At 36.2% G+C, this 16300-nt stretch overlaps 1 protein-coding gene across 2 annotated transcripts in view; it reads right to left on the reverse strand.

Moving 5' to 3' along the window:
- Window positions 1-2344: 2344 nt before the first annotated feature.
- Window positions 2345-16300, reverse strand: part of puf (ubiquitinyl hydrolase 1 puf) — a 186156-nt gene continuing 172200 nt past the window's right edge. For both annotated transcript variants that reach the window (XM_083118991.1, XM_083118990.1), the window contains 6 exons: window positions 15468-15702; window positions 11613-11842; window positions 9052-9255; window positions 8283-8420; window positions 4953-5205; window positions 2345-3371 (listed from right to left, as the gene is read on the reverse strand). In XM_083118991.1, coding sequence (XP_082975117.1) covers window positions 3133-3371; window positions 4953-5205; window positions 8283-8420; window positions 9052-9255; window positions 11613-11842; window positions 15468-15702 — 1299 coding nt within the window. In that variant the 3' untranslated portion in view covers window positions 2345-3132. The remainder of the gene's footprint in view (window positions 3372-4952; window positions 5206-8282; window positions 8421-9051; window positions 9256-11612; window positions 11843-15467; window positions 15703-16300) is intronic.

Raw genomic sequence — 16300 nt, forward strand, 5'->3', positions numbered from 1 at the left:
AGATTCACTTCTTGCAATAAACGAGATTGTCTTCTTTTCCGTAGGTCTCCATGCAAACGGGTTTCTTATGAACTAAAATTGTAAGAATTTCGTGGAAGAGCAACAGCTTTGCACAATTTAAAGAAAATACCGTTTTTTATAAGACTTTTTGCCACAACATGCATCCCGTGCATAACCGGTTGCATAACTAGGCAGGATAAATGGTGTTAACAGACACCTTGTAATCTTTGTGTCCGCGTTAAGCTCCGTGTTCTCATTTTGTGTAACATTTTTTACACTTCCTTTAATACGTACAATATTATTATATAGTACATATAAAGCTTATTTTCTGAGCTACCACCAAGTATAAAATATCCTTTGTGGGGCTAATTTATACTCTACTTTATTTACACCTGAAAACAGGCGCCATCTTGAAAAGTTTGGATAACTCGAAGTCGTTTAATACGAAGTTGACATTTTTTGGTCCCTTGAACTTCGTATTAACGAGGTTTTCCTGTAGTCGAAATAGTCGAATAGATTGGTATAGTCACCAATTGCAGACTCCTTCATTTCTATTTCTAATATGGATTTTATCCACCAAATGTCAATGACTGATGTAATTTTTTTTTGCCAATACCATGAAAGTACTGATAACAAGTATACTGCCAATCTAACTTAAAATTGGAAATGTTCATTTATAAAATGGTTTACTTTCTAATGTACAGGGTGTCCGGCTTAGACCTTTAACATTACAAAACAGTATAACTTTAGTTATATTCAACTTCAAATGAAACTTATTGTTTGTACGGGACTGGCAACTGTGGCCATATGCGAGGATCACCAGTACTTCGAGTTGACGTGACGCGCATGCGCGTGTAACGCATAAATTCAAAGATGGCGGAGTGGACGGTTCAGCACAAAGTGTTCTGCGTTCTTTCACTGGCAGCAAACAAATCTGTGAAGCTTGTTGAACGTGCTCTTCGGCGTGAATTCAATCTTCAACGTCACGACAATGTTCCTTCCTATGTGAGTATTGTTAAGTGAGATAAACAACTAAGAGAAACTGGAAGTGTTGTGTCGGTGCGCGGGAAGTACGCGAAGCGGAAGGTTTCAGAGGAAAACATTGAAGTGATTTGCACTGCATTCACAAGAAGTCCAAGAAAATCAATAAGACGTGCAAGTTTAGAGCTCAACATTCCTCAGTCTACTATCAATGACGTTGTGCACAAAAGGTTATGTCTACGGGCGTACAAGATCCAGTTAGATCAACGAAATTATCCTGATGATAAACCTAAAATACAGGCAAAATGTTAACCGAAATTGACAACAACAATGCATTTCTGGACAAGGTGTGCTTTTCTGATGAAGCTGCATTCCACACGTGTGGCAAATTGCCGTATTTGGAGAAGTGACAATCCTCATGAGTTTCGTAAAATTATGCGAGACTCGCCAAAAGTTAATGTGTGGTGTGGGTTAATGAAAGAGAAGATAATAGGCCCGTTCTTCTTTGCTGAAGAAACAGAGAGAGGAACGAATTATTTAGACTACTTCAGCATTATGCTGTGCCTAAAATGCCTCCAGAAACCATTTTCCAACAAGACGGAGCCCCGGTACATTTTGCCATCATTGTACGAGAATTTCTCGATGAGCATTTTCCCAGAAGATGGATAGGAAGAGGATCTAAACCACTTGCTTGGCCTCCGCGCTCGCCGGATCTTTCCCCCCCTAGACTTTTTCTTTTGGGGGTTCATCAAGGACTTAGTAAGTCTACAGTATGCCCATCGAGAACTTGGAAGATCTGCGTAACAGAATTCGTCAGGCGATTAACAATGCCCCTCAAATGCTAGTGAATACCTGGACGGAATTGGAATATTGGTTCGACATCTGCCGTGCCACAGGGAAGGCTCATATCGAGGTTGTGTGAAGTGCTGCTGCTTGGACAAAAAAAATGCACGAGTTTTTCTACCAAAATGTAAATTTTGGTAATAAAATAGGGTTTCTCTGCAAAATTATGCTCTTTTGTAATGTTAAAGGTCTAAGCCGGACACCCTGTATTTAACAAAGTACCTGCAATATGATTTGCCTTAGTAAAACAAAGCATCATCATCTGGAGGAATATGAATTCAGATTTTTCTTGACAAAAAATAACAAAATTGCAAAATTTTATACTACATTAAAGGCTATTTTTTTTTAACAAAGAAAGAATCAGTAAAATTAATGCAATTTTACAAGATAAACCAATATGTCTATATCGACCAATAACATAGCATACTGATTTATCTGGCCCAATCCTACAAAATTTACTCTTAATAGCAAAGGAGAATGTATGAGAATTAAATCACACAATTTTCCAAAACAATTATAAATGTTTTTATTTATATGAGAAATAGAAACATGCATTTATATACTAAAGAAAATTTCTAGATTTAATCCACAGCCATTAATTAAAATTATTCACTTATTCTTTTGTGTGAAGACCATGAACTCAATGTGGTTTGCATGCAGCAACTTCCATAAAGCGCACACAAGTTTCTTCTTTCAAAAATCTGACCATGTCAAATGAGATTCACATAAGCAACCCCAACTCACTCACTCATTTGCCTGAAGTTGTTCTGATGGAAAGTACTGAAGCCACCTTCCTATATCCTAATGCTAATAAAAATATATATATATATTGTGTGTGTATGTGTATATATATATATATATATTCAAGGAAAAGGCAACAATGTACAACTACACTTTTCTCACATACAGTCACTCCCTCTATACATGAATGTAACAAACAATAACTTATCTGTACACACAAACAGTCTGCAAATACATAACTTGTCCTAAGAAAATGATTACATACACTCACAGTTCAAATTGTACACTCGCACTTATTGATGCATGATACACATATATATATATCTATCTATCTAAATATCTTTATTATAAAGTGAAGGAGTATGAAAGGATTAACACCCTGATTAAGACTAGTTAAGACAGTCTGACTTCAAACTGTAAGAACAATACTGATTTGACTCCTTAGCATACGAACACACTAAGAAAGACAACACAAGTTCCTTTCAACCCACCAACTTACATGGAATTTAAGTCTGATCACATGCACTGGGAAATAACATTCACTTCATCCAACTGTGCACGCAGCAGTTAGTTTTCCTTTTTTTCAACAATTTCTGTGAGATCTTCTATTGTCTTTTCAAGCACGTCTAACAAATTGGCACAAAAAGACAGCTTGTTTTGTGACTTGTGATTGGGGGTGTCACTGGACGAAGGCAGAGAGACCTCTTCACCTTCTTTGGAGCTTCCAGCAGAACTTCCAGCCTTTGGACTTTCTCCCTCCTCTTCCTCTTCACTATTCATTTTCCGCCTTTTCGAAGGTGCAGCTTCTGTAAGAATCAAGTACCTTTTTATATATATGTTACAAATTTTGGTACATTAAAGGTGCTATCCCAATTACACCTACCTTTATAAAATGGTTTGCACATGCATCAAGTTTATTAACATATGCAGTAAACAACTTGCAGTTTAAAACATTGTTTCTTATACTAGTTACCTAGAAACAAGTGGTTTTTCTGTCATGTCATCCTAGTTACCTCATCTGACACTTTCTTACTATCGATAAACAAGGTGTATTATATAACTCTTCATACACAATCTCCCGTCAATGAAAAAATATCACTTTCCATCTCCATTCTTAATATGGGAAATGTACCTGATACGAGAGGATTTCTTTTTCTCCATGTGTTGGTTCATTCTTAAGAAAGTATTAATTTTGGTGGACCATTGTCTCCATTGCTTGTAGGTCAATGGCTTATATCATGTAAGTTTAACTGTGTTTTTCATGCTACACCATGATGTTAAAAATGTTCCGTGTGCAATTAATACAAAAATATACAACAGCTGTTTCAAAATCAACCTCTGACTGGCTGATAAAAATAAACTGATTGCCACAGTGATATGGTTCATTGGCTACAGCAATCGGAAACCACCAACTTGCAGTCCATTTTGTTTAGTTGTGTGCCATTGCTAATCTTGCCAGCCAATTTGAGATCCATGGTGTGGTTGTTTTCTGCAAGCAGAAGGACACAGCAAGATTTGTCCTACATTGTGCCATGTGTAGGGGTGATAACATTATAAGTGACAGTTCCATGAGCAATTGGTGTGCAAGAAATTCAGGAATGGGCACACCAAAAGACTGACACTTAATTGTGACTGAACTTGTTCAAAAAGTGTCTGAATTTAAGTAGTGACTATTTGTAAAAGTAATACAGTGATGTATGTATTAACATTTTTCATTATTGTTCACTCTTTTTACCAGCCACTGAGAGACTGATTCAGAAAAAAAAAGAACCCAAAGAAGTAGATTAACTAGAATGGACAATAAAGGTACACAGAGATCTAAGATGTGCAAAGCCAAAGCAGAGCACTGAAATGGGGTGCCAGAATCCTAGATCTGATCTCTAATTAAGTCACAATTTTCGCGAACCTTTCAATATCATAAGGCTTAATTACAACTGTTATGGATATGAAAATTCACTTCTTACACTAATATACATATAATTCCAAATTTAGGCAAAATCAATCTTATAGTTTGTTACTGAGTCTATTATAAAATTATGAGAATATCAATCAACAACCTTCTGTGAATGAAGACAGTGAGTCACTGAAAACAATAAATTAAAAAATTACATTTTTCGGGTGAAAAAACTTAAAATGTGGAAAAATATAAAATCCTGGAAAATTTTGTACCCATTTGGTCAATTGGGACCATAAAGAATATATGTACGAGGGTCAGTCAATACTGATTTAATAGCCAAATGAGTTATAACTGTGAAAGTTGGTATCAAGACATTCCATTCCATGAATTACCAAGACATGGCATGCCTAGAAGGCATGTGGTCTAGAAGATGCATTGTTTCTAATACAGTTGAAGATTTTAAATAAAGTAATGGTAGCATTACACTGACCTGCTCCTTCACCCTCTGTGGGCTGTTTTTGTGCACTTTTTGTCTTTAGGAGGAGCTGAGTGAGCATGGGCAGAAGTTCCTCTGAAGCTGCCAGTGGGACATCAGAGCTATGGACCAATGTAAGTGCTCGCAAATCCCCATTCAACTTAAATGCTGTGGCTTGTATGTTCACCATGCCAGCTATTTCAGCCAAAGATGAGACTAGGCTTTCAATCAAGGTGCACGTCTGCTCACTCAGTACATGTGAAGCAACCTAAGAAACACAAAGCAAGCATCTATTAGTGAAATCATGAGTTTCAATGGAATTATTAGTGGAATCATGAGCTTCATTTTTGCATGCAACATCAGCTTTCTGCTCAGAACAAGGGAATACTTTACCTTGACATACCATCACATTTATAATTCCAAAGATGGCAGTTTCTGATGTGAATCCCTCAGCCTTCAATAATACAAATAAGAAGTTTGAGAAGCACTGGAGACTATATACTAAGAACAGACTATATACTAAGAACAAACTACTGGAGACTAACAGACCATTTGCAAATATTTAAGTTGATTAATGATTTTCTATCAATTTCTGATGGCAGCTGCCACCATTCACGTAGCAATAGCTGCTTTACTGCTCGGTGGGGTTCCAGTTTCCAATGGTGTAACCACAGTAGGGGCATTGCCCCCCACCCCCCGATGGAAATCAATTCTAGAAGGGGAGTGGCAAACGTTCACAGCCAAGGGCACCTGTAGCAGGACACAGAGGAGCAATTGCCGACCTCAATTTCAAATTTTATTTAGATTTCAAATAAAAATACATTTCATAAAATTTTATTGCAAGCTTCACTCACAATGCCTCCTTTTCTCAGCCCCGTGAAATTATTTGCATCCTATTAAATCAATATTGTTTTCAGTTGCAAAAATTGAATCTAAAAATTATCTTGCTCACTTCGCTCGCAATATAATTGTTTTCTGTAATGGATTTAAATAATATGTGTTGTATAAACTTTGAATATGTACACAATTTAGTGTTACCATGATGCATATGTATTTCTTATTTTATGTCGGTCCATGTTGCATATGTGTAAAACATATCTTGTACATGAAAGTTATACATGCTATATGTACAAAAAGAATAATCTTTGGAATGCAGTTATCATTCATTTTCTGCCATTCAAAAATACAGTTTGTGTGCTTGTTTTCCATTATTAGCTAATGTGAAATTGAACAAGTTGAAAAATTATTTCAAATCATTTGTTCCAAACAAATGCTTTAGCACCGACTTCTATCTCCTTTTTGCGTAATTTACGAGGATAATAACGTCTTTGATACTACTACTAGTACCACCACTAATATTATTATTATTGCTACGTTTATCCTGCTACTTGTCCCTCCCCCCAAGACAAAAACTCATGGTTGCGCCTCTGCCGGTTTCACCTATTCTGTTGACACACCAGGCAAACTTGCTACTACAGTAAGCAACAGATTCCTACAGTGGTAGCAGTGGGCACCAAAATGAATAGAACATCAATAATCAGGTTTTCAGATAAAGTGAATACAGTGCTTTTAGTATATTATTGTACAGGGTGTCACAAAAATGTACACATACACACATTTTTACAGTCCACAACTCCTTGTATTTTCATTCTTTTGAGAAGTAACCGACTTGAAATAATGCCTCAAATGAAATCTCCTTAAGTGATACTGAAGATCAAGAAAGTAAGTGCAAGGACAGTTTAGAAGAAAGTTTTGCAAAGAGATGCAATGTTTTTAGTTGCCATTACTCGAATTAGAGATGAGTTTGAAGCAGGTAGGACTATACATCAAGATACAATGATACAGCATGCCAGAAGAGAGAGGACATCAGTGAGAAAGTAAACTACTGGCAACTTGAGGGAATCTAAAGAAAAAAAGACCTATTAGTATTTCTTGAGCAATCATACAATTGAATCATATTAACCAATCATGATACACATCTGTGAGAAGTTTATTTCCAGTGAGATGGATTCCCCCAATGATGTGAAGCCCTATTGACATGAAGTGAAGAGGTAGCACTGACAGATCAAGTATACCAACAGGTATTCTCGGGATACCATCCAGGTTTAATCGGCATTAATCGGCACAATTCTTACAATTCCTAGATCAAGTATAGATCATAAAACTTGTAAAACTTGGATGTTTGAACACAGGTACGAGAATGTTGTTCTTTTGCATGAACATCTCATATTTCAAGCAGTGGTATTTCAATTTACATAAATACAGGGAATAACATTGCAATTATGTCTGAATTTAAATTCTTTGCCAATTGTCTGTATAGCGAAACATTGGAGGACAAATAACAAAAGTAATGCTGTACTTTTAGTGTCTAGAATTCAACTTCTTAAAAATTGAAATATCTCAACATTCTTAATTTTTCTCAAGACAAAATGAGAATGGATCATATATGTCAAAATTTATTATGTGATATTTTTCTTGTATGAAAACAGAGATTTCAAAAACAGTTGCATTACATATTGTATGTAATCCTTCTTCCTTTCCCAGCAACCTTCCTAAAGGTCAAAATCTGCCTTAACCATTAGCATAATTAGAAGTTTTATTTTCAAGTTGAATGATTCATACATACATATTATTTACTATTTACATACATATGGGCCTCCCCGATGGTGCAGTGGTAGCGTCGTCGCCTTGTAATCAAGGGGTCCCAGGTTCAATACCCGGTGGAGGCACATGGCACAGTGGTTCGGATCCCACTTTAAACCGTAGGTCAAGTCCCAATTAGCCTTACGCATAAAGCAGACTTAAAACACCAACTCACACTCACTATTTACATACATGCAAATGAAATGAAAATTTTGAGGGGTTCGGTTGTAGTTGTGTCTGTTAATTGTGTATACCTCTCCCCTGGGGCTATAGTTACACAAGACCTACTGAACATTTCTCAGAACATGTGGGTTTGGTGACAAAATTTCAAGCCTGGATTTAGACGGGGCTTGGGGTGGCTATACTCCTCTGTCTCCACATACAAAAGGATCTCTGTTGAGGAATAATTGCTATGAGAAGGGTCATAACATGAGAACAAGAAGAAGAAAAACTGAAATGTGATAAAAATAATTACATATAATCATCTGGCATACTTGGGTCTAAATGTTATCACTGAAATTGTGTATAAGAGAAGGGGGTATATATTTTCACATATATAAACATGGGCCTACTATACTCGGACTAATAATACTGATAATGGGTGATGTAAGGGTTCATTGAAGTTCCCTTTTTTGCAGAATGGCAGAAATAGTGAAAGTAACTTTTGTGGTAAAAAGTATTAATACACAAAACTTCGCTTACCTTAGGAAAATAGACACGAAGGAAGTTGTAGACCATGTTGATGTTTAACGAGGCTCTCTCATCCAACAACACAGCCTCAACATAGTCAACAAAATAGCTGCAGTTCACCAACAAGTTTATGTACTTCCTGTCTACATGCTGAAGTACATGAAAAAAGAAAGTTACATGCATTAAATCAACTGTACTATGGAAAAGTTCTTGTGCTTACCTACTTTTTAAAAATGCTCTTTCTGGCTCAATATTTCAGTAATTTACCACTCAACTGATGAAGTCAGTTTGAGGTGAGTATTAATTAGTAACACAAGCATGAATAAAATTCACGAATTATGCACAACATTTCAACAGTTTGAAACCATCTTCAGGAGGGTGATGAAGTGCGTTATCATTAAACCAACAAATTCGGCAAATGCCTATTTCGTTTCTTTACGAGAAAGTGAAAAAGTAGTTTCAGATGTTCACAATCCATACAAAACTATACTATTGAGATGTTTATTCCAATAGAAAATGTTAGTTAGTACCTATTTTTGCCTTTTACATTCAATGTATCTACATGTTAACATTTTTAGTCTCTTCTTCTCCATGTAACTTCAATTGATAAAAGAATATGCACTATTTATAAGTGTGTTGTGTCCCCCCCTTCCACTTCCCCAATACAATGCGGTAGTTACTGGTGAAGCCTCCTTTGATGTGTTTACAAAGTTGAAAACAGAACAAAATACCAGGTTTTCCTGCATGCCACAGTTAAGAACGAAATTTCTGTAGCATTTACCTGAGCATGATAAATATCCAACCATAATTTTGGAAAAAGCGTAAGATGCAATGGGACTCCCTCATATCCCACCATGGCACTTAGATTCACTAGAGGTTCCGACATGCAGTCATTGTTGATTGCCAGGCGACACATAACATCTATAAATTGATGATAAGGTGAGTAGAAGTCTAACAATGCTTGGTCATAATCTTCATCAGTTCCCTAGTCAAAGAGGAAAGAGAGAGAGAATTAAAATAAGGCTGAAAAAATGAAACTGCAGTCAATACTTCATTTTTTACAGGGATATAAGAGACATTTTATGTGTACGAACATTGGTCAAAATGGACTATCCAGGACTGTAGTCGAGGGTACATGGTGGTATATGCCGTATACCCTCTGGTAAACCTTACTCATTAGCATTCATTCTGCTACAATGCATATACCTTCTACGTACTTACTACAGTCAAATATTTCTGGTTTCACGTGATTGGGAACAAAGCTGAGGAGAGGGTATGAATACAAGATTCATGTCATCATATTATTGCTCACAATAATTTTGTAAAAATGTGTACAGTTAATTTTAACACAACTTTTGTTAACTTGGGTGGTCTCTGTGCAGGTCCTGAGTAATATGGGATACACATCTTGTTACCAAACCACTGTAGAAGTTTGAATTAACATGACTTTAGATAATTCAGGTACTCATGTTTTCAACGAATTCCAACGAGGATGGTGGCAGTGGCTACCAAAATTAATAGAAAATTACTTAAAATAGCTTTGCGGAAAACATGAGTACCTGAATTATCTATTACCATGTCTCTCATTCCCATAGGATGAATGAGATAATGAAATAATAATGATTTCGAGTAAGCCCATGCAAACTAAAAAGGCTTTTATGGTTAAATGCGACAAGTGAGGTCTGCTGTATTTCAGTTTTATAATCGGAGAAAACAAAACGAACAAAAAACAAAGTTGCTTCTTATATTATTTTTTGTTTGTAATGCAATTAGCAGCTTCAATACGGCTCTTAACCGTATACAAACTGTTAATTCACAAAAGTAATATCAACAAGAAAATAAAATGCAATAACATTCTGTACTGTAGCCTATAACATACTACAGTAGCCTTTGCAATAATTAAAATACACGTTTAATATCTTTTTGTTTTAAAAAATGCATTTTCTATTGCAATATGCCTCTTCTATGTCAATTATCTGTATACCATCAGTATTCTAACATGATTTTGCATTTTTTGTAAAGTTGGTTGATTTCATCCATTTTAATGGAAACATTGTCTTCACTTCACATTTCATGAACCTTAGTGTATACCCTCTACAAATTTTGAGACTACAGCACTGGACATATCCATAATGGAATCTATAAAAATCATATTTTGACATCAAATCATTAAATTACATCAATAGATTCTAACATATTAAATGCCATACATTCTAAGTTTCATATCATATGATGTGTTCTTATAGTTTTGTAGGATTTAAATATTATGATGATTGACATAGCAATTACAAAAATTAATTGATCCTTTAAAAGGAATCACTGCTATATAATGTGGTTTAAGGTTATTTTCAAATTGCTAAAATAAAAATAATAAATAAATTAGGGATGGGACCGATTAATCGGTACTCTATCGGTATCGGCCGATATAGGCATATCGGTGTACCGGTTTATCTGTAAAATTACCGATTATTTTACTGATCCGATATATCAATAAATATCTGATAATTTAGTGAAAATTCTGCCATTTTGTTGTATTTTTATGGATAATCTCCATACTCTACTTTCTAAAGAAGTAAATGTCTCAATATGCAATTTCTTTTCTACTGCAGTCACCTCGAAACACACATTTATTAAGGTTTACAGGTTCTTCAAGGACTATTCCTAATTTTATATCGGATTGGTAGAATATCGGTTATCGGTATCGGTAAATTTTATATCGGTACTTTATCAGTATCGGCCAAAATTTCATATCGGCCCATCCCTAAAATAAATAAGAGATACTAAAGATAAGAAAATGTGAACTGGAGTACATAGAAATCACTTTGTGTATGTTTGAACCAGAGACGTTATGTAATTTATATACACATTTATAATGAAGGTACTCACGTTTTCCGCGAAGCTGTTTTACATTATTTTCTATTAATTTATTATAATCTATTATTTCTATTAATAGAAAATAATGTAAAACAGCTTCGTGGAAAACGTGAGTACCTTAATTATCTATGAATGTTGTTTTCTTTCACAACATTTCAGCGTTGTCAAACAGCCATCTCCAAAACATTTTGGATGAGACAGTTAAAATAATGATATATTGGTATGTCAACAAACACATGTCATGCTGCTTGTCACTTCAGTCCAGGAGCTCTCTAAGGTAAACTGCATCTATCATGGTCACCTTCATCAAAGCGGCGAATGAATTATTTGCATGCTGACATTTACTATCTGATTGATGGAATATCCATTATTGATACTAGTTAGTTTTATACCAGTACTTCATCAATACTGAAAAAAATTATCACTCCACCTTAATATTAATATTCTGATTATCCTGTCTGGACTCACCTTTCCTGCTTCAAGCTGCCCATGTGGCACAGCCATCTGTACCATTGGACGTTGTGGTCTTCCCAGTGCCTTGAGTCCCAGTGGCACCTTCTGGCCCCTGCGAGGGAAGTAAGGCCCCATGGGAAGAGCATTGTGGCTTTCTTGAAATGCTGCATGGCAGTGAGACAATAAAGGAACAAGCACCTGGATCACTTCCGTTGGCAACAGCAAAAGTAATTCTTTCAACATCTCTGCAACAGAAAACAATCAACATGGACACTAGCTCTTCAGATATTTTAGTACGGTTGAACAGATACCAATACCAATGCATTAGGATTGGCTGGTAACAATGGTGTCAATATCAGAAAGTATTGTTTGGCATATAATTACTGATACCAGTTGATAATCTTCTACAGTATGGGTATTTTGCAGGGCCTGCAAAATGCTATCTGACATATTTACATGGAGTATAATTATACTTAAACTGCACTAACATTGTGTGAAAAACTGGATTTTTTTTTATTAAAGGCAATTATTTTAGACAATTATTTTAACGATTACAAATATTGCAAAATTAAACTCTGGCAGGTTGATAAGATCCAGTTCAAATGGAATATTTGCACATTAAAAGGAAATAATAATAACCTGCTTCCCAGGACTCGAGCCTAAAGCCTGATGCCTTAGACTGCATGGCCACGGTGCAGGACTAATTTATGTATTTGCATATTACATTTTATAAATATTCTAACTGTCATCAAGTTGTTACAATGATTAGCATCAGTATCCATGGGAATCAGTAGGAGTATCAGCATTAGTATGGGTTACCTTTCTAATTGACTGACTGAGACTGTAAATTAATATAGTGGACAATTAACATCCTTCATTGATGTTCATTGAGAAGATCATTGTTAATTCTAGATGTTAAGAGGATCTGCATTTACTCTAACATCTGATGACCAGACCTATTGCTAGTTTTATATGTCTCGGGAGGACTAATCACTTCATTTTATTGATAATGATTGTCACGTACCCGCATCCGGCTTCTTGGACACCTCAGGTATCGTTACCTTCTATATTGGACTCTTTAGTAAGGCTGAGGTAACACCTAGACCTTTGCCAGCGATACAGGTCGGAATTTATCTGTTCTGTCCTCGAACAGATTGTGTTGATATTATCTGATTATTTTACGATGATAATTTTGATGTCTTTTCTAATCTGATCTGGATATCATCAGCTCATGTAATACCGCTATTCCAAGAATGAGGTTTGTGTAGATTTTCTTGACGTTGCTTGATCCTGTGGAAATACTAAAAATCTCGTTAGCGGTGAGAATTAGGTACCCCTGGGTCGCCTTATTGCTGACTCTTGCTGATGATTATCAAACGAAAGGTCCTGGTCGGGTTTAGGCGAAGACCTCATCCCCCTTCCAGGTTTCCGAAGTGATCCTCAGACAGCTAAGTCTACGTCTCGAGGGTGAAGACCCTGTTGACAGGACTGTTGGGCAGAGAGCACAAGGGGTGAAAACCTTATGTCTCTCGCTAGCTGTCGAAATTTTCTCGCTTTTATACCAGAGCTTGTCGATATGGTAACTAAGCAGTCTTCAACTGTCTGAGGGTTGCTATGCTGATAATTTAGTCTTCTGCCTTTCTGGCTTTCCTTAATTTGTAAGTAAGAGATAATTATTATTCTTTAATTTCTAGCAATCTTCTGAAATCATCATTTTCTTTAACATTTGCAGTTTTATTAAATTAACAAAATATAATTTATCTGCCTTTCCAACGAAATCCACAAAATGTCAATTTCGGAAAGAGGTCGTTGTATAGGAGCATCCTGATTCTTAGAAAACAATAAAGTAACGTTCCTATAGGAGAATCCTTGTTTTATCTATGATTGATTGTTTGATGATTGTTTATTTTACTTCCCATTTTGTGACTCTTGGCTAATTTGCAAAGATGGGGATGAGTGACGAAATGATGAAATGATGAATGGACATTCACAAACAACCAAGACCGAGCAGGATTCGAAATCGGGACCCTTGGCATCACAGCGCGATGTGTTTTACCTATGACAGGAAAGTCGAACTTATAAGAGATGTACTTTTTGGAGGGAGGGTTCACTCATAAATTTTCACATAAACCTTGATTATACATATCAATAACATGATTATTAAAGGAGGACACACCTAAGTATGCTATTTTAATCTTGTGCAACCAACATGTATATCGTTTCCAAAAGATACTGGGAAATTTCATTCTGTGAACAATTAAGTGATCAATTGTAAACAGCTTGCAATGCCCTTTTCTTGCCCCTCTCTAGAATAATTTTGTCATTTTTGGCAAACTTTAATTTAAACAAGAGTATCTCACAAATTATTTTTGTACAAAATGCCTCCCCCTTTATTCAATAATCACAGCTAGTAGCAGACTTCCATAAAAGTTACTTATGGCCTTCATTGTTAGACTCAACATTAATTTAAAAATGAACACTTAACACACTTACTTTTGTGACACAAGATATAGTTGCCTTGTATAAAATACCTTCAATCACTATTCAATATTACAAAAAAAAAGAAGTTTAATCCTTATTACAAGTGGTGGCATATCACAAACTTCTTGTACATATCACACCCAACAGAGTGAGATGTAGTCTATGGGCCAAGCGGCAAAAATCAAGAATTCAGTATTATTTGGGGGTACTAATTTTCCTTTATGCCTCAGTTATATGGGTGAGCAAGGATAAGAAAAAACCACGATTGCCATCTCAAAGTGGTAGCTAATAGAAATGGCGACCAATCCAACATGGCGGATGTTGACATTTGAAAAAATAACTTCTCAGATACCTAGATTATTAATAAATTAATGAGAAATATAAAATTAATAGTAAAAAATAAGAAATGTTTTTACTAATCCGTTCTATAAACCAAAGATAACATTAAATATAGAACACATATTAAGCTTTCATTTAAAAAAAAATGTTCATTGAGATTGGGCTGTTCGTTTCAGAGATATAATCAACATCCGCCATGTTGGTTTGGCTACCATTTATATTAGCTACCAATTTGAGATGGCAATCATGTTTTCTGGCATCCATTCATGTAACTGTGGCATAAAGGAAAATTAGTACCTCAAATTATACCAAATTTTTGACTGGCCCACACACTAATGTATGGTAAATGTAAATTCAACATAAAACAAAATCCTAGACTTTTCCAAGTTTTCCAGGCAATTTTAAAATAAATTTCCACGATATTCTGTGGATATTTAACATACTAATAACAAAGTTTAAGCATTTGATTGCACTTGCTATTTAAGAGAGTACGGCCGCGGTGGCTCAGTCGGTAACGTGTCTGACTACCATGCTCAAGGTCCCGGGTTCGATCCCCGGCCGGTTCAAATCCGGGAACTTTTCTAACGGTGGAAGCGGCCCCGGCGCCCACCCAGCGTCGAATAACATGGGTACCTGGGGGAAACCCTGGGGGGTAAAGGCGGTCAGGGGCGTGATGCTGATCACATCACCCCCACTCACGACCGGATCAAGAAAGTGTGGGGCGTTACCCCCACACCCCCTATATGCCTTCATGGCGTGGTGCTATGCACAGGGGAAGACTTTACTTTTTTTTACTTTTTTACAGTTTACCTAAATGTTCAAAATAAACAAAAAAGAAATAACTGTATCTCCTGCCAATAAGCTGGCTGAAGAAGGAGAAAGTGGAATTTAGTTTCATTCACAAATACTGTTGATTACAAAAGAAGGTTTTTCTCCAACTTTTGAAGGTTTTGGATGTTTTCTCAAAATTTCTGGAATTCTCACTCACTTTTTCCAGGATTTTCAGGGCAGTGGGAACCATGTTAAGAAATAGAAACATAACACACTTACCTAAGCACACCTGGCGAAGTTCTGGAGGGTTATATGTATTTAGAAGAGTAGCTAGTTTGCGTAAAACCTCAACCCATTCTTTACAACTTATCACAAGCCCCCTGACATCTTTGCTATCTCTATACATTCGTAGATGCTTGGCCATTTCCAACAACAGCGACAATAAGTCAAAGAGATCGCCAGCAACATGGCAGGCTGTGGCTTCATGATACATCACGTGGAGAGTCTGAAAAGCCTGGAAATAAAGAATATACCTTAAATACCTTAAATAGTGCCTTACACACTTTTTGTTTCATTGTTACGAGGGTCACTATTTATATTTTGAGCCTTGGCAACACTGATTGAAGTTAGGCGCGATTTGACATTTGCACGGAATCGTCTGGCATTATTGACCATAACGTACTTCAAATGTTTTGTTAATAGCTTCATTTGAGTTGTTTATGTTGCCTTGGAGATTGCGCGACAACAATAAAATGGAATTAACTCGTGAACATTTTCGTGCGATGATTTTTTTACGATTTTCGACGTGGATTATCAAGACAAGAGTGCATCGATCAACTTACTTCCACATTTGGCGATGAAGCCCCATCCTTTGCCACTGTGAAACGCTGGTATAACGAATTTAATCGTGGCCGCCATTCGCTCACCGACGAGATTCGCGAAGGTCGTCCAAAATCAGTTGTTGTTCAAGAAAACATTGATGCTGTGCAAAACCTAATACTGCAAGATCGTCATGTCACATACTGTGAGATTGAGGCAACCATAGGCATTAGTTCCACCAGCATATATAAAATATTACATGATCATTTAGCTGTGAGAAAGGTCTGTTCTCG

Source organism: Lepisma saccharinum, chromosome 3 (assembly GCF_977018435.1).
Source record: "Lepisma saccharinum chromosome 3, izLepSacc3.1, whole genome shotgun sequence".
Classification (NCBI taxonomy): Eukaryota; Metazoa; Arthropoda; class Insecta; order Zygentoma; family Lepismatidae; genus Lepisma; species Lepisma saccharinum.